This window comes from Panthera leo, chromosome A3 (genome assembly GCF_018350215.1).
Source record: "Panthera leo isolate Ple1 chromosome A3, P.leo_Ple1_pat1.1, whole genome shotgun sequence".
Lineage (NCBI taxonomy): Eukaryota > Metazoa > Chordata > Mammalia > Carnivora > Felidae > Panthera > Panthera leo.
In genome coordinates, this window is record NC_056681.1 from 69891784 (window position 1) to 69916625 (window position 24842).

Here is a 24842-nt window from a genome sequence, read left to right on the forward strand (position 1 = left end):
AAAATTACCAGGTGTACTCACAACTGCAAAGAAAAGACCTCCCCCCCCCCCATTCCCGAAACCAGCCAGGGCGTGCCCGGTTGTGGTCTGACCTAAAGGGGGGAACCAATCAAGTTCTGCTGAGTGGTTTGAAATAAAGGCGGGAACCAATCAAGTTCTGCTGAGTGTTCAAATTTAAATGTTAACCAATAACAGCTCTGTAACCTCGAGAAATCCCTAACTTGTTTGTGCCTGTCTATAAAAGAAGCTGTAAGATCCTCAATCGGGGCCTCTTAGCGTCACCGGCAACGAGTGCGTGGAGGACCGGGTTCGAACCTGCAATAAACGACCCTTGCCGCTTGGCTTTGACTCTGGACTCTGGTGGTTTGTTTTCGGGGGGTCTCTCGAATTGGGGCATATCAATGTTAATGCAAAATAATTTCTTGATGCAGTCAAAATATTACACAGCTTGAAAGTAGTATGAGCCTGTCCACAGCATTAAGTACACTCCCACCATTTCCTGACCTATTTTCCAGAACCTAAGACAGGTTACAGAATTTATCTAAGTAACTTCAACCCTCTTTTCCTTCTAAAAACCAAACGCAGTGCCCATTTATTACACTACCTTAACTCACATCACTTTATAATTCTGTTTTTTTAAAAGGTCCTATAATTAAGGATTAAGCTCATTTTGCTTTACTCAAAAAATTGCGTAACAATGAGGCATTCCCTCTATTCTTATTTCCAAAATGTAAATAATTGCAGATTACAACACAAATAAAACTAAGCAAGAAAAGCTGTCTCCTCTTGGGGTCATTCTAGTATGTACTGCAGCATGTGGGTGATTTTGCTAAACTAACCAGACCATTTTCTCGACTAAAAGTTGGACATCAAAAAGCAATAATATATCATCCTACTTGTACCATAATGATCTATACATATTTAAATGCTTTTTAATGTTCCAAAATTATTTGTTCATTCTAAACAAATCAGAAAAAAATGGATATGGAAAGATATTACTTGTAATTTCACTGTCCAGAAAAAAATACCATTAACATTTTGGTAAGCAATATATCCTTCTACAGAATATACCATGTAAATGTATATGATACATACATATTGTGTATAGATTTGTTTTTAAGCCAACAGACACTTTAACATATTATTCCGTAACCTGCTTTATTCATTCAGTAGCATTACAAATATATTTTCATGTCAACAATATACATTTATATAATCTGTATCAGTGTTTTAATGTCTGTACAATATGCTATTAATGCCTATACAAATTTAGCGAAAAATCCCTCACTGGACATCTAGTTTCTTTCCTTTCTAACTTCTGGCACTGAAACAGTGTTGGGATGAATATTTGACAACTATAATGTCTATAACCTTCTGATTGTTTTGAGTACAATGCTCGGATACAGGTTATCAAAATATATCTGTTACATGAATGACTGAATGGATGAATACATTAATAAGTGAGGATTTCAAAAATATCAACTTAAGAAGCATGTCTAGTTGACAATCTGATTTTCACTCGTTACCTCATAAACTGTTATGCTTTCTCCCTTTGAATTATGATAAAAGAAAACATAGTAACTGTTAAATGACTTTCATCCCTGGATCCTTCCTTAACATGTATGATTTTGTGGGACTATCAATAATACTCTGCTTAAAATAATATACGCAACTGATACTCTGATAGTGTAGAAAAATTACTGTTTTTAAAAACATCATAATTTTCAATTTTTTTCCTGCATAGAGTATCTAAAGTTATATGCAAAAAATATTTTTCAGCATATTTCACAGATCCCATACTCTTCTCTAAAGTTTTCCAAATTTGATTTAATCAGCATCTACTGAACATTTATGCCTACCATTATGCTAGTCACTATGGGGAATACTAAAAAGTTTGCTATAGCCGAAACTATACAATCCTACATGACCATCAGTATTTTATTTGGTGCCCTCCCCAAACACCCAATTTCTTCTCCTTTGTGAGAAAAGTCTATGTAGTTCATTCTCCAGTTAAGATAAATGCATGGGATATATACACAGTTGGAAGGAAGACAGAACTTCTCACCAAAGGAAGATGTAATAACAATTCCACTCATATCCTCAGCACAGTATCCTGCTTGTTTAACAATCACCTTGGAAACTAGCCAATTTTCAGGAATTCTCATCTTGGGATAGTAGCCAGTTATTCACAATAAAACCAGAACAAGAGGCCAGATGTGAAACATACAAGAATAACAATTAGTTTTCTTTTGATTCTTTATCATGATAGTTGGGCAAATAATTTATATTTTATATTTTAAATTATAAATTATTTCATAGGCTGACAAAATTTACAAACATTCATCTGAATTTAAATATTACATACCTTCTGGGGTACCTGGATGGCTCAGTCAGTTAAGTGACTTCAGCTCAGGTCATGGTTTCGCAGCTCTTGAATTTGAGCCCCACATCGGGCTTTCTGCTGTCAGCATGGAGCCCACTTGGGATCCTCTGTCCTGTCTCTCTCCCTGCCCCTCCCCCTCTCATGCTCTCACGCGCAATCTCTCTCTCTCTCTCTCTCTCTCTCTCTCTCTCTCTCTCTCAGAAATAAACATTAAAAAAAATACATACCTTCTATGCACAAAATTATAGACCAAGTGACACAGGCTAACTCCATATTTGGCTACATCTAGTAGTAAATCTTATTCAACCTATAGAATCTCATAGATTCTCACTGAGTAAACACACTCTCACAAGGAAGGGACTCTATTTAGGCCATGAGAAGCTACTCGGTAAATAATGCCATCCCAGACTTGAATTATTCACTGACAGTTTCTATATATCACTTCTTTATCAACCTTAAGTATATTTATTTTCCTGAAAAAGAAGGTAAAGCATAAACACTGGTTTCAAACATCTGCTTGTCCTGATTCTAACAAAACTTGTCCCATGATTAGGAGCCAAATATTTTGAGCAATCTCTTGTTTGTCCTCTGTATATAATACAGCAAAATTGCTAAATGTAATTGGAAAAATAAGAGTAGCCAACAACGCAAACAAGCCAAAACTCTATTACAAGCGAGTTTTGCGTATTACTCTCTTTCTTTTTCTATTGTTCATATGGTTTTACTAGAGTTGAGTAAAATTCTGAAATGCTGCTTTCTATATTCTGTAGAAGAGTTTTGATCTTTACTTTTCATCTTCTGAACAAGTGACAAATTTTAACTGATTAGGAATTGTGGTGGTAATTATGATGGTAATGAACATCATTGTAAGATGCTAATCATTTAATAAAACCAACTTTTATTATGAAGCAAAGTTAGAAGATGGGAGTAAATAAACACATGTAAGAAAGTAGGGTTTTTTAATTCAATCAAGAAGATCCGTAGATGGTAATATACTATGTTAAATATCAAAATAATAGTGCACAATAAAATCGCTACATGCGAAAGTACCAATTACTAAAACTATCCCCTAAAGCATTTCCCTGCATTTGCTACATATGTATATATTTTAACACAGACCATATTTTCTGCACATTTTTTCCTACAGGTCTGTATTCACAAAGATTGCCTGTGGTAGAAGAATTTCTATATAAATCTCAATGCATCCTGCTCTCCTATTTAATAAATTTCCCTAAATACTTGTTATTTCTTCTAGTACAGAGACCTGGCATGGCATTAAAATGCAATGTATGCAGCACCAACTTATATTTCAAACAGTGATTACAGAAATATTTTATGTGACCATCTAGTGTGAAGTCTAAACCATTCTCTAGAGGCAGGGAACACCAGACTGGCAAACCAGATTCTGAAATGTTTATTTCCCTATAATATAAGAAACCTGCCCAATTTATTCATTGTGGAAGTCTCTTTAGTCATGTGTATTATCTGTTAATAGTGTTTTTTATGGTTTATATTTTTGTCATTTATCCATTGACCATGAACTGATTCAAATTCCTAACCAAATTCCAACCGAAGGAACAGTGTTCAAAATAAATCCTCTGAGTTGCAAAGAATGCCTTTGCCAGCTTTTGGCTCAGAAATTAGAAAAGGAAACAACACTCACCAAAAAAGGGATTCTAGAGTTGAGTATGGATTTTCTCCTAGCAACAGATATTTTTTAAGTCCAGAGCTCAATAAATATTTAGACAAAGGATGAGTGTGTGTGTGTGTGTGTGTGTGTGTGCATGTGTGGTGATCTACAGACATAAAGAGAGAGTTAAAGATTATTAACAATGGTTCAGTGGTATTAATAGGAATAAATTCAGATATATTTCTTAAATTTTTTTTAACGTTTATTTATTTTTGAGACGGAGAAAGAGCACGAACAGGAGAGGGGCAGAGAGAGAGGGAGACACAGAATCTGAAGCAGGCTCTAGGCTCTGAGCTCAAGGACCACAAGATCATGACCTGAACCGAAGTCAGATGCTTAACCAACTGAGCCACCCAGGCGCCCCTCAGATATATTTTTTAAGGGAAAGAGAATAACAGGGGCCATGAAAATAATTGACATAGAGTCTTTAAATCCTAGAATCTCAAAGGACGTTAAAGCATCCATCACTCATCTTGACAATTTATAGAATCAACTCCAATTTCATCCTGGATGAAGGAGTAAACTACAAACAAACAAACAAACAAACAAGGAGGGCCTGGGTGGCTCAGTCAGTCAGTTAAGCGTCTGACCTCACCTCAGGTCATGATCTTGTGGTTTGTGGGTTCGCGCCCCGCATGGGGCTCTGTGCTGACAGCTCAGAGCCAGAGCCTGCTTCATATTCTGTGTCTCCCGCTCTCTCTCTGCCTCTCCCCTGCTGTCTGTCTCTGTCTCTGTCTCTCTCTCTCTCAATAATAAGTAAACATTAAAAAAAGAAACAAACAAAAGCCTTGAAATAAATATCAAACAGGCAAAAAAGCTATGTAAAAAACAAAATCGTATAGATTTTTCCTAAAATTTAACCTGCCAACTTCCAAGTTGATAGTTCAACTGTGTTTTCTAACAATGATTAGCCTAAGACCGCTTCTTTAGAGTGATTTTTTTTTCAATTGCAACAAACAAACAAACAATCTGAAGGACAAATCAAATCTATTTATAAGGCTCCAAGAATAAATTACTTGAGACAACTCTGCTACCATTAGTTTTATTAATGAAAAGCCTATTTTAAAGAAGCAAGTCATACGCTGAAACCATTCTGTTTTTGCAATTCATCAATAGTTGATTTGGACTTCACTGGATACCTGCTCTGAATATAAGCTAAGAATGATTCTAACCTGTCATCAAAAAGGCTGTGATATTGCTAATATCAACACAGTGTATTACATTTTAGAAAGTGCTTCATCAATAATAGTCAATGAGTAATTATCAAAATTTACCTGAACCTCACCTTTCCAGAAACAAGTAGGAGCATTCCAAACCCAAAGACATCAATGATGGGTCATTCAGCATTGCATCTAATTTTTCCCTTTCACACTCAAACTTATAAAACTTGCTTTTTGACTAGAATGATGTTGAAACTAGAAAAATATAAACATAAATCTGTCAATATTTTTAATATTAACTTCATTTTAATATGCACATATTATTGAACCACCTACCACTAAAATGATTCAAATCCAAAATTCTCTTCATACTTTCCCATTTTGCCTAACGAATTTACTCTTTCATGGTTTGTAAACACATAATTTCTTGAAGCTTTCTGAGAGTTATCAACTGTTTGTATTCTTCTCTAATTTATTCACTTATTTTTTTCACTCATTCTTTCTCCTTTAACAACAGAGATCTGTTGGTAGAGAGTTTTATATTAAGTTTTTATAGTCACTAAATTAGGAAAGTCAGCTTTCCTAATCAAAATTCACTCCAAATTTGTTAGATTAGAAGTTCACACTCCCAAATCATGGAACATTTCCTGATTATTAGTCCAGAATTAGTATGATACCTCGGCTTCTGCCTTTGGCCACTTAATTAAGTCCAATTAAATGTTCATAAATTAATGTCTCTAAGATTTCCTCCCCAAAGAGAGAGGATGGAAGCTACTTTTTATATTGAGGGATGTGAGAAATACATATCACTTTCTCCCAGATAGAAACTTCTTTCTTTTTCCAGGGCCACTATGGGATGCTTCTTGAACTCAGAGAGTTTCTTTCCTGTTCCAAGGAACATTTGAATCAGTATTTTCTGTGGGTGTTTGATAAAAAGTAACATCCCCGAGGACACTTGTGGCACCCAGTGGCTTGTCTTAGCCTGAGAAACTATTGGTATTTGTATTTCCTCATGTTCTGGGGACCTCCTGAGAGGACAATTAACAAATTATTAGTATCTGTAGATCCTCTTACAGAAAGGCTCTACATTTATTTACCTATATATAAAATTCAGGCACTCTCCCTTATCACAGATATAGCTATGAAAATTCCAAAACGTGGGAAATGTAAGTAAAATATATACAATAAGAATCTGTCCATTTTAATGGAATGCACTGTCTCCTTTAAATCTGCTAGAAAGGATCTTGTCCATGAAAACAAATTTTATGATGAGATACCTGGGTGGCTCAGTCTGTTTAGCATATGACTCTTGATTTCTGCTCCAGTCATGATCACACAGTTGTGAGATGAAGCCCTGTGTCAGGTTCTGTTCTGAGCATGGAACCTCCTTGGGATTCTCTTGCTCCCTCTCTCTTTGCCCCTCCCCCCACCCCTGTCAAAATGAACTTAAAAAAAAAAAGAAAAGAAAACAAATTTTATGATGACTTCCATGCTCCCTTTTATTTAATATGCAAATATCTTAATGACAATGGATATATCTCTTCTACATAAAACTCCCTATATAGTTCAGTGGGCTGACATTATCTAGTTACTAACAAAGCTGGAGCAAAGACTGAAAATCTGTTTGTTTAAAGAACTATTTCCAAAATCCAACTCTGAAGATCAGGATGGAAACATAAAACCATAAAGAAATTCTGAATGTTCTTTTTAAAAACTATAGTTAGAAATAAATTATAAATTGGAAAAAGATAATCAGCATTTACAGACTGCTGATAGGTGAAACTATTCACCAGTTTTATAATGACAGTTCATCTTAATACATCTGAAAAACATAAAATGAGCTATATTCATTATGAAAAGGATTTTGATTCCAATGACAGATGTGCAGAAACATAGACATGGCTACCATTCAGGAATAAACAAAGTTTTATGGAACCACTGTCCTGACCTTCACCACATCCAAAGATTCTTCTTTTCCAACTGACCTGTTAACATATAGAGATTATTGAAAATCCCTAAGAAGGATTAATAGATTAATAGATCCCCAATAGGAAAAGGTCACTAGAAAAGTGCAAAAAGAACCTTAGTTGAGGGTCTTCTCTATTATCCTGTCTAGAACTGATTTTGTATGACATTACAGCTAAGAATGAGTCTTAAATGTTTAAAGACTAATAATAAAACAAAACAAAGAAGGATATGTAACACAGAATGTATATGCCAAAAATGCCTACAGTATTCATTATCTGACTCTTTATAGAAAAAAAAAGTGCCAATTCTTACTCTATAGTACATACACTTGCCTATTTGCTTACTATATAAAAAGTCTTAGATTCCTAGAAGAAACTCATATAGAGAAACAATCTTGATTTTTCCTGCTGAGTCATAGGCTGAAGGCTCTGAGAGAAGAAACAATGGCTATTTCTAAAATATATATTTTTTAAATTCCCACCAAATGTGAATGTATGTGTTAGAAGTTAAAAGTAAATTGGCCTGTATCTTTAATATTGATAAAGGCAACACACAGTGCTCTTATTTTAGCCAAAATGTACTTTGGCACAGGGACATTTCTTTAGTGAAATCAACAAATCAACTGAATAACATTAAGAGGTTTAAAAAGATAGGGGCACCTGGGTGGCTTGGTTTGTTAAGCTTGTGACTCCTGATTTTGGCTCAGGTCATTATCTCATGATGGTTTGTGAGATCAAGACCCACATAGGGCTCTGCACTGTCAGATTCGCTTGGGATTCTCCCTCTCCCTCCTTCTCTTTCTCTACTCTCTGCTTCTCTCAAAATAAATAAACATTTTTTTAAAAAGAGTATTTAAGGGCGCCTGGGTGGCGCAGTCGGTTAAGCGTCCGACTTCAGCCAGGTCATGATCTCGCGGTCCGTGAGTTCGAGCCCCGCGTCAGGCTCTGGGCTGATGGCTCGGAGCCTGGAGCCTGTTTCCGATTCTGTGTCTCTCTCTCTCTCTGCCCCTCCCCCGTTCATGCTCTGTCTCTCTCTGTCCCAAAAATAAATAAAAAAAAAAAAAAAACGTTGAAAAAAAAATTAAAAAAAAAAAAAAGAGTATTTAAAAAGATAAACAGCTTAAGGAATAATGAGCTTATATTGTATCCAAGATTTAATTTATCTCAATAAAATCCATCCCCTTTGTAAATAGTTTATAGATTTAAGAATTTCTTAGTTATATAATATTGTTATATTATAATATTAATGTATTATAGATGTTATATATAATATGTGTATATTATATATATAGAGAGAGAATTATGTTAATTATTATATATAACTTGGTTGTATAAAGTTACCAGGAGATCGGACTGAGATTGCAGATTTAACAACTATTTTCTTTTCTGCTCCAGATTCATGAAATGACAGAAAATATGCTTTTAAAAGATCCAGAAGACTACCAGACAATAAAAGACAGTGGCAGTGACAGATGACAGATTTTGAGGGCTACCTTAAAAATAGAAAACAAAACAGAGTTAAGTAAACCCAGAGATTACCATAGACTAACATACGCATGGTACAAAACACTACAGAACTGGGAGTGAAGGAAGCTCCGACGAGGAAGTGCATTGCAGGCACCTCAGCCAGGAGCTCCTCTACTCTTCCTGACTTATGCTGTGGAAGAAAGAGCACTGCACAGCAATGAATTTTCTTCTGGGCAAAGCAGTAAATGTCTTCATTGAAGACGTGCATGTAGGGCTACTGGCTACTCGTCCTAAAGACAAGCTACTGCTACATCTGGTCCTGCAACAACAACAACAACAACAACAACAATAACAACAACAGCAACAACTCCTTTTCCTCCTCCTTCTCTTCCTCCTCCTCCTCCTCCTCCAAAACCACGGCTTTTACCATCATCACTGTCATCAACATCATCATCAACGATATTTATTGAGCTTACCACATTTCAGGTACTGTACTAAGCAACTGTATGTGTATCCTCTTCTTAAATCCTTAACTCCATCAGGTAGATATGATGATTAGCTCTATATGATAAATGAAAAAAAACTGAAACAGGAAGGGGTTACATAACTTTCCCATGGATACAGGTATTAAGTTGTGAACCTGAGTTCAAACCCAGGTCTGTCTGGCTACAAGACCCAGTTACTTAACCAGTAGAGCTTACTGTTTTTCTAAATACTAAACACATAGACTATTAGTATCACCAACACCCACAACAGGCATTTTCAATCACAAGGTTAAGCAGAAAACTAAACATCACTAGACATTTGAAGAATATCAACATTATAAAAGGGAGGTACCAATCTCACTAAAAGAAGAATTCACACTGAGAAAGTAGAAGATATAAAAACAAATACAAGTAATAAATATAAGTATAAATTTGAAGAAACTAAAGAAATCTTTCTGAGAATTCAAGAAGTAGAAATCTTAGCAAATAAGTATAAGACTTTTGAAAAAAAAACAACTCTATAGCAATAAACTGTATACAGCTACAACTGAAATTACTAAACTGGAAGACTGAGCTGAGGAGTACTTCCAGAAAACAATGCAAAATATCAAAGAGGTGGAATGAATAAGTGGAGAAAATTTTAACAGGCATGGAGATTAGTTAAGCAAGTTCTCAAATCTAATTAAGTTTCCAGGTAGAATAGACAGAATAGATGTAGCAAAATAAAACTCCCCAAACTGAGGACACACATTTGATTTAGAAGTTCACCAAATGATGGCAAACATAAAAAAATGCTTATACTTAGATATGTTGATAAAATTTGAGAACATTTATGAAGAATAGAAGAATATGTTTTTATTTTGAAGCTTTCTGATAAAAATCCAAAAAGCTTCCAGGGGAAAGGAATAACAATTACCCGTGTCAGAAGGAAAAATAATACTGGTATCAGACTTCTCATTTTCAGCCCTGGCTACCAGAAAACTATGGAGAGATGGTCTGAAACATCTGATTTTGAATCTAGAATCTTGTACCCAGGAAATCCAACATTAAGGCAGAACTCAAAACATATATATATTTTACATCTGCAAGCATTTAGAAGTTTTAATATCAAACCCACTCTGAAAGAATTCATTGAGGTTGTGCTCCAGTAATAAAAAAAAATCCAAGGAAGAGGAAAACAGTGGGTACAAGGTAGCAGTGCAAGAAAAAAAAAGGACTTAAATGTAAAAAAGGCAAAAAGAAAATTTTAGTAGAAAATACTGAAGAATTGGAATATGGGAAGCTGTGCCAACCAAGAGATACAATTCAAATCCATAAAGACAAATATTGAAGTATTTCTCTATATCTGAATTCATATTTCTAAAGTAAGAAAAGACAACACAAAGCTTAAAAAGCCAGTGTGAACCCTGGGAAATATATATGGTTCCAATATAATGTTCAAATATCAGTATCCAAAATATATAAAATATGTTACAACTTCAAAAGAAAAATTAGCAAAGATATAAACAAAACTTACATGGGACAAAAGTAAGTAGAAATGGCCAATATAAATGTAAAAAGATGTCTACCTCACCAGTGAGCAGAGAAATAGGAATTAAAACAGCAGCACACTTTTCTCTTCATCAGATTGAGACAAGCAAAACATGACAATATTCTGTCTTGGTGAGGCGCTTTAAACAAAACCTTTGAATAGTGTTAATGCCATGATAAATTGGGAGAATCTCTCCCAGAGTAATCTGGTAGTTGTTAGCTCTTAGCAATTTCATTCTTTCAAATCTATCACAATTTTTATGCACATATGAAAAAATATGCATCCATATGTGAGTGAAATGTGGACAAATAGTTCTTCATATGATGACTACTATCATATAAACAATTTACTAGCAAATATTCAGAATTTCCTATTGAAGTTAATACATTCATCAGCATAAAAAGTATTAAAAAATTGCACCCCACAAATCTATGTGGCTTTTAAGGTCCTCATTTTCTCATTCCAAATATTATTTCCCCTATACATGGACTCAATTTCAGGTTAATATATTACTTGTGAAATGCATGTTCTTTTGCCCGCATTGTCAAGTAGAATTTGTGGTAACATTTTGAGCAATCAATGCTTTCAGAAGATCCTGTTAAAACTTAGAACAAAATAATGAACAAATGGATTATCCCATTTGAGCCTATCATATGTATATTTTACAAAACGAGCATCTTAACTAGGGAAGGCCCCAAAGTCCAGGCTTCGTGACCACTGAAGTATCTTTCTACTCTACCTTCAATTTGCATGAATACACTTAAGGCAGCTTCCAAGAGAGGGTGCATATGTCCTGAGTTATTTTGGAACATCTGCTGTTGGTTTTGTTGGAAGAGCTTGTCAATGAATCAATAATAATTTAGAATCTGGGCATTTCTTTGGGGATTAATGGCTAGCTAAGTAGAGCTATTCAAGCCAAACACCATTAAACCCAACTGGTCCCTGTCCAGTTTGTGGTAGCTGCAGAAAAGGAGCACTACAAAACACAGACTTACTTTTTTAGACTTCACTCCAATGCTTCCTTAGCAAGTATCCTTTGTAAACAATCAAAAATGATTGATTTTAGAGGCCAAGATCTCAATATTCTATTCAATTCAGACAATCCATAAGTCTAAATCTGGATACCTACTACTGAAATCTTCATATGTTACTCAAGTCTATCCAGGGAATTGAGATATTCTGATGCAACAGTGAAGGATATGGATTCTTATAGGATATGGATTCTTCTGTAAGAGTCAGTCATATCTCCGATATTCAACTGATAGATATAAGCTGCATGAGTGCCATCTATTTCATACATGTAACTTGCAACATTGATGGATATTCCAGCAGCATACCTAAATCAGCCTAATTCCTCATTCCTCTCTTTTCTATGGCATTCGTTCCCATTTAATAACTCATCTTGTAAAGCACCCAGATTGAAAGAATACAGATTTCTTTTGACAGAAACTATTTGTACGTACTTTTTCCTCAAAGAAACATTTTATGAAACGAACAATATGGTTTCATGGCTTTCATTACTGTGACAAAGTGGACCACCAAAAATGCCAAGTCAAAAAGTTCTCACCAAGAAGATTCTTTAGAAAATGAGTGTCCTGATAACACTAGCTTCAGACCAAACCGAAAGAGAAGTTGAACAGCAACTCCATATCCCCTCCCCTGTTTAATTCTGTATTACTCGTATGGTCTACAAACCAATACAGCCATAGAGTGTATTGAGATACAATTCACTGAGATAACTGATAATTCACTGAAGTAGCAGAGTATTTTTCCAAAAGCTCCATACAGGGAATCAGAGCTCAAGCTTTACTAGCAGCTATACCTGATTTGCAAATGCTTTTGCTCCCATTCATCAGCTGTGTGAGCTTGCCTAAATTACGTATCCTGCCCAAAACATAAGTTTTCCCTTCTGCAAAATGGTAACAACAAGAGTATCCACTCCACTAGGTTGTTGTGAGGATTAAATTAGACTATCCATACAAATTCTCACCACAGTGGCTGGTAAACAGTAAGCACTCATCACACACAGATTATTTTCATTAATATTTCTGTTGCCCCAATTTCCTATCTTTCCCTCTTTATAATACCCTCCTTCCTTGTCTCTTAATTTCTTTATCTTATTTTTTCACCTTTTCTTCCCTTTCTATTCACTGATTTTTCTTTTTCTCAAAACTCAGGAACTCAGGTCCTGACAGAATTCTTTTTTTTTTTTTAATTCAGTGTTTTTAAGATATTGTAAAATTATGTGAATTTTTCCTAATTGGAGGGATGGTCAGAAAGAATTAATCATCTTAGAAACAGAATATTTTGAAATATGTTAAGTTTTATTTGTAATGTCCTCAACTCTACTTACAAACACTTTTTAAATCTAGTTTCAAAAAATATGCATAGGGGCACCAGGATGGCTCACTTGGTTGAGTATCCAACTCTTACTTCCTTTCAGATCATGATCTCACGTATGTGGGATCAAGCCCCATGTCAGGCTTTGTGCTGGGCGTGGAACCTGCTTAAGATTCTCTCTCTGCCTCTCTCCCTCTCTCTCTCCCTCTCTCTCTGGAGAGGAACATTTTATTTATTTATTTATTTATTTATTTATTTATTTATTTATTTTTCAATATATGAAATTTATTGTCAAATTGGTTTCCATACAACACCCAGTGCTCATCCCAAAAGGTGCCCTCCTCAATATCCATCACCCACCCTCCCCTCCCTCCCACCCCCCATCAACCCTCAGTTTGTTCTCAGTTTTTAAGAGTCTCTCATGCTTTGGCTCTCTCCCACTCTAACCTCTTTTTTTTTTTTTTTCCTTCCCCTGCTCCATGGGTTTCTGTTAAGTTTCTCAGGATCCACATAAGAGTGAAAACATATGGTATTTGTCTTTCTCTGTATGGCTTATTTCACTTAGCATCACACTCTCCAGTTCCATCCACGTTGCTACAAAAGGCCATGTTTCATTTTTTCTCATTGCCACGTAGTACTCCATTGTGTATATAAACCACAATTTCTTTATCCATTCATCAGTTGATGGAATTGAGGCTCTTTCCATAATTTGGCTATTGTTGAGAGTGCTGCTATAAACATTGGGGTACAAGTGCCCCTATGCATCAGTACTCCTGTATCCCTTGGGTAAATTCCTAGCAGTGCTATTGCTGGGTCATAGGGTAGGTCTATTTTTAATTTTCTGAGGAACCTCCACACTGTTTTCCAGAGTGGGTGCACCAATTTGCATTCCCACCAACAGTGCAAGAGGGTTTGGAGAGGAACATTTTAAATGCTCTTTTGAATTATTTGGCCCTTGCCTTCTGAAGGAAGAATACTTAATGGAAACATTGTTCTGCCACGTACTGAGGGGAATCTGCAGGGCTTAAAGTTTTTTTTTTTATTCTGTCATCAAGTAGAGACACAGACTTCGACTTCTCTTATCGCTCTCTCCATTCTTAATGCTTTTCCAATTTACATTTGGACCCACATTCTTCTAGGATCCTATTTAAAAATGTGATTTCTGCTCTCCCAACTCAATAAGCCAACTTCCATTTTCTCTCACCAGCGCTTTCCCAGATCACATGCTCACATGCGGCCCAAGATGCTGAGAGTGTCATAAAGAACAAGCTTTCCCAGGCTGACATCTCAACATTTCTCAAACCCTCGACTTCTTCTCTGGGATATGTATAAATGGAGATAGCAGAGAATAGTAGTAGGGAAATATGCACTTTGGGGAATCCAAAAGAACTGGGTCTGTGTTCTGGATCTATCATTCATGTATTTATTTACTCTTTCTTTCATACATCCATTCAGCAAAATATTCTTGACCATCTGCTGTGTGTACCATATTAGAACCTGGAAATACATTAGTGAATGAGACAGACTTAGCGTTTTCTCTCAAAGAAAAAGCAGGTTGTTTGTTGTCCCCAGTAAGCTCGAAGCTTCTCTACTTCATTTTTCTACTCTGAAGTGGGGAAATAAATCCTTAGGTCACACACTTACTGAATATAAGAAGTAAGACATACGAAGACATACACAAATATCTGTAATTTTTAAACAGGGAGGGGAATGTGATACTCCTTTTGACCATCCCTCTTCCACTTTCTGCAAAAAGTACCTCATAAATAAGTTATGCGTAAGGGTGAAAAGAAAAATCCAGCTGTAGCATCTCACTGACATAGGCGCTTGTGAGAATGGAGAGCTGACTGTGTAATACGAAGCCAGGCAAACAGACTTTCTGCTGTGTGTTCTTGCTAATCCATTCAAAACTATGATATTATTACAATAGCTTCTTAATAAACTGTCAGCAGAACATGTTGCCTTTCAAAATATCTTCACTCCTGTACTAATGCTTTGCCTTTTCTTTCTAGTTCTCATTCATTCTTGCATCTCCTCTCTACATGTCAATGAGAAAGGAGAAAGACTTGGAAAACAGGACTAAAAAATAGTCTGGCATTAACTATGTACTAAATTTCCAAAAAACAGATTCTCTGATGTCTTAGGAATGGATTCAAGGGGATAAAAATAGCTTTGACAATACAAAGTATTAAAAGACACCAATACAAGCTTTTTATTGTTAATTTCGTTCTTGTAACTTCAGTTTCAATAAAGGATTCTATTTGAAATGCTTCCCCATCTGGTGGCTGCTCTAGAATTTCTGCCACTACTTTCCAGACATTTTATCTACTTTTACTTATATCATAAATGGCTAAAAAGGAAAAGTCTGTATCAAGAGTGTGAATATATGAATCTTTCAGCCTAAAAGCCTAAGACTTAGGCCAAAAGAAGGTGGGATAATACTTTAGAACCTAACCTGTTTTCTCTCAGTCTTCGTGAGGAACTGTCACCAAATCAATTGAGGGAGGGAGAGAGAGAGAGGGAAAGAGAAAGAGAAACTGAATAAATTTGACTGGTATTTCTATTGACAAAGTTCTCAACAAGATGTCAGCTTTTATTCTATATACTTATAACCAGAAACTGCTCAATATCTGAATCCAATACTTCAGCCAAATAATGACCATTGACTACCCAACGGCCCCCAATAAGAAGGCACCCAGGGTGGATGCAAAACATCAATACTACTGTTTTGTTTCATATTATACACACACACATTCTCCAAATACTAGCTAATGTAACTAGTGCTAATGAGTTTGAGAGCTAAAATCACATGTGATTTGTTTTATTCCCCGACCAACTAGTGAATTAGATATAAACACTATCTGCATTTTACAGAAAACTGAGGCTTATAGAACTCAAATAATCTTGTGCAAGGTCATACAGATAGCCAGCAATAGAAAGGATTTAAATGTAAACACTCAGTCCTCAAAGATTTCTTTAGCTATACACAATAGGACGTTAAACGGACAACTCCATCTTTCCCTAGCACACAGTAGGCATACAATAGAAACAACACCTAGCACATCAGTGAATCTGAGGGCCCCAAAATAGGCTTAGTGCTTATAAAAGGCACAGCTCACTGGAGCCAGAATGCTACCTACTATAAAAATAAGCTGTCGGCTAGACCTGAAAGAAATCAAGGAGGCCCCCAGAGGATTAAGGAGAAGATATAATGAAAATCACGAAGCTGGTTTAATGAGAAAGAAATTCAATATACTTCGCCTCTCCTTCAATCTCTTTGTGTTTGGTGTGCTCATCTAGGAACAACTCAGTCTCTTTCTTATTCTTTCTTACTATTGCTTTTCTTTTTCACGTAGCCTAGAAACTATTCATGTTTCTTTAGAAGCATGGGGCCAGAATAGTTTCTGGGGATGATTTTAAAATGGATGGACTATTAGAAAAGACAGATGGATCAACATCACATATGGGTTAATTGCAAATAAATATCTTTGGAAGTTTTTGCCAAGGGTATAGGTACAGCAGTACAAAACAGAATTTATGAAGTGCGTGATTTTACAGAATAACTGATTTTTTTTATGACCAAAAGCTACATAAATGAAGCCCTCTCTAATGACCTCTAAAATAACACATATAAGAAACTCCAAAACAGAGGACATAAAAGAAGCAGGGAGAAAAATAAAAGGCATTAATAGGAAAGTATTTGAAATATCCATATACTAGAAATTAGCACATTTAATAAGGAAAGGTAAATGACAGTTATGGGAGAAAATAGTTATATATTAATTGTTTAAAAGGAAAACTAATCTCAAGGTAATTAGATTGGAAGAACATAAAGAAAGATGCCCTAATTCTTTCATCTCACTAAATGACAATGGAAGCCCAAATAACATACACCATATGCACATTTAGATGATGAATCTAGGGCTCTTCCCACCACACTACACTACCTCCAAGATTTTTATCACATACGAAATGCAGTACTAACTTGCTTCCTTATCTTTTACTTTTGGCTCCCTCTGATCCTTAGATTTGTTCTTTTATATTTTCATTACCTCAGTCCTCAAACCTTCCCTTTATTAGTCGGTGGCTGAATCTTTGTTTCAATCTAACTTTATTAATCTAGGCTTAATTAGATTAATAGATTAATCTATTAATCAAGGCTTACTTCTCCAACTCATCACTACTCTTTTTATTTCTCAGACCATCATCCAAATTCTTTGCCATCTTCACCACAAAAGTTGCCTACACGCTTACAGTTCATGATAAAATGTGCTTCATTCCTGTAAAATGCTATCGAGGTGGAATGCTAGGACAATTTTAGATCCCACATTGCAAAGACTGTTCCAAAGTCCATCTTAGGATTCAAAGTAAGCTCCTCAATACACTATTTGCAAAGGATTCTTCACAATAATAATTTTATACAGAACATCCTTCTCTGGTCTATCCAAGCCATCCACTGGCATGAGGAAAGCCACCCACTATCAGGCTGAAAAGGGAAACCCCAAGCACCTCACACGTTTGTTATTTAACTGGTGCATATTTTAACCTTCAACACCTCTCTATATTCCTATACTCACTATTCTAACTCATCTTTCCAGAACACCCATTTTGATTCCCAGAATCAAACAAAACAAAATCTAACAAGCAAGTTTCAGGTTTTGTTTACCATGTTCTTTGTGCTAGACACAGTTAGAAGCATTCCACATTCATCATTTACTTGTTTCAAGATAGGAACTGTGACTGTCTCCTTGCCCAGGTGAGAGGAGTGATAACCTGATTGCTGTCATAGAATTGGATCCTGGCATTTTGGATCTGTACTTTTACATACTAAGTTTCACTAATAAACATGTCCACAAACACACATGCATTTAATCAACTACACTGAAGCTAACTGTCAGCTGTATTTTACCTTCTGTTCTTTAAAGAATGCATTCATCATAAGAAAAAAATATACACTTAAATATAGAGAAAACATACACTCAGGTTCTCAACTGTACTTGATCTCTAGTCAAAAGCATTCAGGTTTGCACAGATCCCCACATTTTCAGAGTTTATCAAGATTTTCTTGTACAGGGAAAAGTAACAGCCAGAGAGGCAAAGCAGAAAGTGTAAGTCAAAGACTTAAGCTTGCATCTATTCTGTGACAAACCTCATCATATTCGGAGAACTAATTTTTAAATTGTCTCTTCCATAGCAATATTTCTAATTTAGATGCAGTTCACTGCTGGAAAATGCATTAGGTGAGTGTCATGCATTCAGAAAATGTTCAATAAATATCAACAGATAATTACCAACATTAGATAACATAAATTACACATGTAATATACACATCTGAGTTTTTAAAAAGCGTAAATTTAAAATAGGGTTTTAGATTACATACAAGAACACCAATTGCAAAATTAACTCTATGAAAGCTACAGCAAGCACAGGATGCAAAAAACCTGCACCTTACTTGGTTACTAAATATGAACAGTGATGCAGTTATATTTGGGTTTTTTATTCAGGATGCAAAAAAACCTGCACTTTACTTGGTAACTAAATATGAACAGTGATGCAGTTATATTGGGTTTTTTATTCTTTTCTTCAAAATTCCTTCTCAATACAATTTTCAGTTTTAAATATTAAAGTCACTCAAGCTTGAAGAAAAGTATTTGCACTCAGTTCAAGATAACTATAGAGTAATAATCTCGAATACAGATAATCATGGGAAAAGATCGATGGGAGCATATACTGAGGCCTCATCTATCAATCAATTTGTCACTTATTATCAATTTGGGGGACAGCTACATTGCTTTAAGGGCTGATAAAAGGGTCTAAGTAGGGAAATAATGAATTGTCAAGGGGAAAAGGATCACAGAGATCATTTGGTCCCACCTTCTAGTTTTCCAGATGAGAACACTGAGACACAGAGAGGAATAATTACTACCCCAATGTCACAACATGAATTAGTGGCAGAGAAAAGTTAACAGTTCAGAGGGGTCTACATCTGAGAAGACTACATTTTAAAATGGGAGAATCTTGGAAGGGGTCACTAGATTTTAAATAAATTCTACATCCCATCTAGTAGTTTATCTTTCAGTCCAGAATAAATGCATCTGCAGACATGTCCTGACTTTATATAGAGTAGGCCAGCTCAGAGATTCACAGCAATAATTCTTGTGTGACTAAGCAAAGGCCTCAGCTGCTATAAAGCCCTGCATGCTTTAATCTCCTTGCTGTCATCCTGGTCCAATCTCTCACTGTAGGAAGGGACCTTAGAGGTAATAACATTTAGTTTTCTAAAAAAAATTCAGATGATTTTAGTAGTTAAGTGTTTAAATAGGTTATGTTCTTCTAAGTCTATCCATTGCTAAATAAGGCTATTACAGAAGAGAGTCTTGGGTATGTGGAAATATATATGACTTTGACAATAGTGAACAGGTTCTATAAGCAGATATCTTAGAAATACTAAGGTCCCATAACTAAAATGAAGATAGGGAAAATAAAACAATCATTCTCTGGAAAGATGATACATGGGCACTCTGTGGAGGAAAATGGTGGTAACATTTTTTTTTAATCTGTATATTTATGGCACAATGCTACAAGTGTGAACGTACTCTGCTTAAAGAATATTCACTTGAAGGAAACCATCATCTCACAACTTCTTCCAGGAAAGCCTAGATGGAAATCGGCGAACCAGGATGAGCTAAGAGAAGGTGGACTGAATGTAGGCCTCTTGCCTAACAAGCTGAATCATTTAGAGTAAGCACAAGACTAGTTCAAACCAGCTTAAATCTTGTATGCATGTATGTATTTATGTTTACATGTATATATGTATTTATTTTTCACATATTTAATTAGTGTCAAATATAGTAGTGATATTGGAAAACAGCCCTGGAATAAAAACCACAAAACTTAATTTCACATCCCAGATATGCATTTACCTGGTTTCTGGCCTTCATCAAACCAATAGCTTCAGGATTCTAGAGCTAGAAAAATAAAATCTTAGCAATTGCTCAGGGCAAATTTCTAATTTCATAGATGTGCTGAAGACATGTACAAAAGCAAAGTTCTAGGTAACTAACTGGCTGAGCTAAGACTCAGTGAGGAACCAGTCTAACCTCCTTTGATATTATCTTCTAGTTAAAAACCACCTTTCACAGATTCCCTTGATATTTAAATTCTTCCCATGATCAAGGCTTTAACAAACTCACAAAAGTAGAGAGTGAGCATCATGACTGGGCTAGTACAGAAGTGGAGTTTCTCCATCTCAGTTATAATTACCTATCTTGTAAGCTGCATTTAAGAGAAATGAATGATAAGGACTTTCTTTCTCCTTTTTTTGTGGATCAGGAAGCTGTAAAGTTGCAACAAAACATGAAATATATCATTAAGTTTGTATATTGTGCATAGAAATTCATCACAATTTCTTTAAATACATTTTTAATAGTTTTTTTTTCAGTTTGGGGAACAATTTTTTCTCCAGGGAAATATCTCCCGGTTTTTAATATATAAAGGGGAAACACTTTAATTTAGACAACCTGAGCAATATTTCTGAAGACCAACATATAATAAACATAATTTCTTAAATAAAACATGGATTGTTTACACACTTATATGGAGTTTTATTATGAAGTGCAATGGAGATTTCTGAATTTTTAGAAGAGAGGAAATCAAGAGGGAGGACCAGAAGAAAATGTACTTTCTAGAAAGGCCAAGTCTAGCTTGGAAAATAGAAGCAGGGTTATCATCAATAGCAGCCAGAAAAAGACAGACCAAAAGCTGTTTATATTTAAACGAAGGAATCTTTCCAATTGATGAAAATTTCCATACTACTTCATCCCTCATTAATCCTGCCCTCTAACAATAATACAAACATTTCAAATCAGGCATTTTGTCCAAAAACCTCAGTAAGTTTATTAGACACAAACAATACTGATATGCAATAAATTGTTACTCACCAAAACACACGCACAGAGAAAACACTAAGGCCACATATATTTCAGCTGTGTTTACATGAATGTTCTCGTTCCAAAGTTAAGATCTCCAGGGCTAACCTGGATGCCACTTCAAATAGGATGTTGATAGGCAGGAGCCATTTCTCCTGTAGCATCCAAGGAAAATCTTTCACATTCAAATTGCCTTTTACATTATTGGATATAATAAAAGGATTTGCATTCGTTTATTCATGAATCATACTATTTTACTACTTCAGAGATGATGGATTGCATTCATCTCTTATCATGTTTGATTTTAATACATTTTCAAGAAGGAACTTTGGACACAACTTAGATAAACGCTATTAAGTATATGATTGCATGAGGTTGTGTATGTAATGTGTTTAGGATATGCTTGCCACATATTTAAATGCTCCATTAAAAAACAATTAATGTTATGATTAGAAAATAAATCTACAGTAAAGTGGTACTGATGACAGAAACATATTTTGATATCCTGTAGGAAAATTTCTGGTATTTCAAAGTATTTTACAAACTTTTGTACAATACATAAAGTTCCACAGTGGGAACTCCTTCAAAACGAGAACCTTCTTTCTCACAATACACTACCAATACAATATATATTTGTAAAATTAAGAAATAAATGAGTGAAATGCAGATAGCCAAGTGTTAGAAACTACAGTTCTTAGAATATATTTAGTGGTCAATAAGTGAATACAAAAAACGTGTCTGAATAAGTTGATGACAACAAGGGATTCCCAGAAAATTAAAACTAAAATTGACTAACATACCCATTATCTTGTTGAAAACATATCCTGCAAAAAAGGCTTACGGCAGTAGCTTAACTGTTGCAGCAAAGTATGCTTCCAAATGCTTAAACCTGAAGAACACTAAACCATTTTGCCAGCATGACTGTAGGTGGATCCACTGGGACTACTCCTTTGTGCAATTTGCTAGCATAGGACCCAGAGTTGAAGAAGAAAGGCAAACACCACACGGCAATTCTTTAATCCGGGTTACCTTATCTTTTCTGGTCCACTATAATCATTCTCACTTATTAATTTATCTATTCAGTAAATATTTATCAAGTTCCTGTTATGTGGCATGCTCAGTGGACAGATATGGCCCTGACCTTCTCTGAGCTTAGTCTGGAATAAAAGGTCACTGGGAGTTGAGGATGTTTGCATGGGGCTGGAGGACCACAGCCCTGTAAGAGGGAAAAGAAGCAGTGCTTACTGCACAACTCCTATGTGGCAAGCACAGCACTCAGCACTCCTTCCCCAGAGTCCCTCTTTTCAGGAAATGGCCCCTCCAGTCATCCAGATACTCTGGTCAATCATTTTGGAGTCATCTCTGATTACATCCTTTCACTCCCACCCTACTGTACAAACTATCAACAAATTCTGTCCACTCTGCTTTCAAAGTATGTACTAACACGGACCAATTCTTCCCACCTTCTCCACTACCACTCCAGTCCATCATCACATCTGGCCAATAGGATGGTTTCCCTACTTCCTCTCTTAAGCCCCTACAATTGTTCTCTCTGGAATGGCTGGAACAGAAATAATGCCATCCCCCTTTTCAAATACTTCAATGGTGTCTTGTTGGATTTAGAATTAAAATTTAAGTTCATGTCGTGGTCTGTCAAATCCAAAGTAATCTGGCTTCCAGTTACCATGCCAATCTCTCTCTCAATCTCTGCTGTGCTCACTTTGTTCAAACACTCTGGCTTCCATGTTCTCCCCGAGCATTCAAGCACATTCCCACCTCATACCTGCTGCATGTGCAATACAGCATTTTACCTTAGAACTGCATGCTTCTTTCTTGTGTTTACTCGGGTGTCGCCTTCTCAGAGGGTCTGACATGATCATCCTACCTAAAATCAAAATGCCCCTTAACCATTGTCTATGCACTTGCTGTTTCATTTTCTTGATAACACTTGCTGTTTTCTGACATCAGAATACATTATGTAATAACCCTATTGATTTATTTCTTTATCACCTGCCTTACCATCTGAACACATCTGTAAGAGCAGGGCTTTGTTTTTATATGGCTCAGTGTCTACAACAGTATACAGCACATAGCAAGAACTAAGAAAATATTTTTGGAGAGAACCAATTATTTCATTAAATCCCTACAATCTTTGAGGTTGCTAATATCATTACTATTCTATAGTCAAACACAGTAAGATGAAAAGATATGATGCAACCATTTTTGGAAACAGATGAAAGGATTCAGAAAATGAAGCCTTATGTTTGAGGACTAGATGCCTAGTATGGGATGGAAATGATGAGGAAATAGAAATAAGAAGACAAGGTGTTTTTTGTTTTTAAATTCCTAATTTCCTTTATTTTAATACTATAAATAAACACTTTAGGAAAAATTATATCTTAATTCAGTAACTCAATTTGCTTCATTAATTTCAAGTCAAAATTTAAAAACTAAAAATAATGGTCATTACTTACAAAAGATGAGAATTTATGGAAAACATATAGTGGCCATGAATTAATTACTCCCCCATTTTTCTGTTTCCATCAGACACAGGACAAACTTATGATACATTAGGCCTGGCACAAATTATAATTTGAAAGTAAGGCATAGAACAATATAGTTGGAACTTGCAAGGATACAAGAGATTACAGCCAAATAAACACTGGAAAGTATGATGAGGGTTAAAGAGGATTATAATGTCTTTGGTGGATGAGTAGGTTTTGTGTTTTGTTTTAGCATATCCTCAGGACTGAATGAGTGCTTTGTGTGCTTAACAGAGTAAAGCTCAAGTCAAGTTTACTGCTTCCATATGGTTCCAACCACATATGCACAATGGTAGATTTAGTGAAAGCAAACAAACAAAAGGATAAGTGGTTTTCCTAGAAAAGGCATTGTGTTGCTAGAACTTTAATGAGTAAGAGTTCAAATGCAAGCCAGAGCAAAAGTCAAACTTAGAACATCATTTTGTTGGTGTCTTTCCAAAACAGCAATTTGATAAAAGAGCATCTGCACGTCTTTTATCTGCAAACTTAATTTCATTATTATACCATACTGTACTTAAAATAAAAACAGATACACACATTAACTAAAATTGTAATGAATGAATCACTTAGGCTTTGATCTCGTACTCCAGTTTTAGTAAGCTCCTTTAAAGGGACATCAATTAGGCATACTTTTTTTCTTCTTTTTTTCAAATAATAATCAGAACATTTGAACTTTATCAAAATTTAGGCATAGCAAACATAAAAAATAAAATAAACTATCTCCCATTCATGCTACTGTTTAATGCAGGCAGCAGCCTTTGATTCTTGATATGAAAAAAATAAGATTTTGCATTTAATGACATTTCTTAAATGCTGTCTGACACAGTACACTAAAAAACCCTCTTATGACACAATTAGAAGTGCTATTAAAATATAGTGTTTCTAGGAAAGTACTCTTTTCATCAACTGACATGCCTTCCTAGAAAATAAAATCTAACTCCACATTGTGAAGGTTTTGATTTATTTGCTGTAGAACACCACTGCTTTTGTGTTTCAAAATACAAAGTAAGAGACTCCTATAATGATGAATTTGTTAAAATCACTTTCCATAAGAAAAACACATTCATTTTCCAGTACATATAAAGAGCTTTGTTCTGAATCTAAAAGTCTCTTCTGCATACTTAGGAATAAAGCTACCCAAATAGGCTAGACAGAAGAATTCTCTAAAAACGTAATGAAAAGAGAACAAAAGTAGATACAACATCAGAAATAATACATCATATATAAGAGATGATGAAGTATAATTTTTGAAGTGTTATTTTGTTTGCTATCTAAAAATGGAACAAAGTGGGGGCCCTGAGTGGCTAAGTGGGTTGAACATCTGACTCTTGATTTCAGCTTGGGCCAC

General features: G+C 35.4%; 1 protein-coding gene across 19 annotated transcripts in view; it reads right to left on the bottom strand.

The window, feature by feature from the left end:
• The window catches only part of NRXN1 (neurexin 1), a 1135337-nt gene that overhangs the window by 1087333 nt on the left and 23162 nt on the right, over positions 1-24842 (bottom strand). The window contains exon 4 of one of the 19 annotated variants that reach the window (XM_042932234.1): positions 16993-17007. The exons of the other annotated variants lie outside the window; for them this stretch is intronic. Coding sequence (XP_042788168.1) covers positions 16993-17007 — 15 coding nt within the window. The remainder of the gene's footprint in view (positions 1-16992; positions 17008-24842) is intronic. 19 annotated transcript variants of the gene reach the window in all.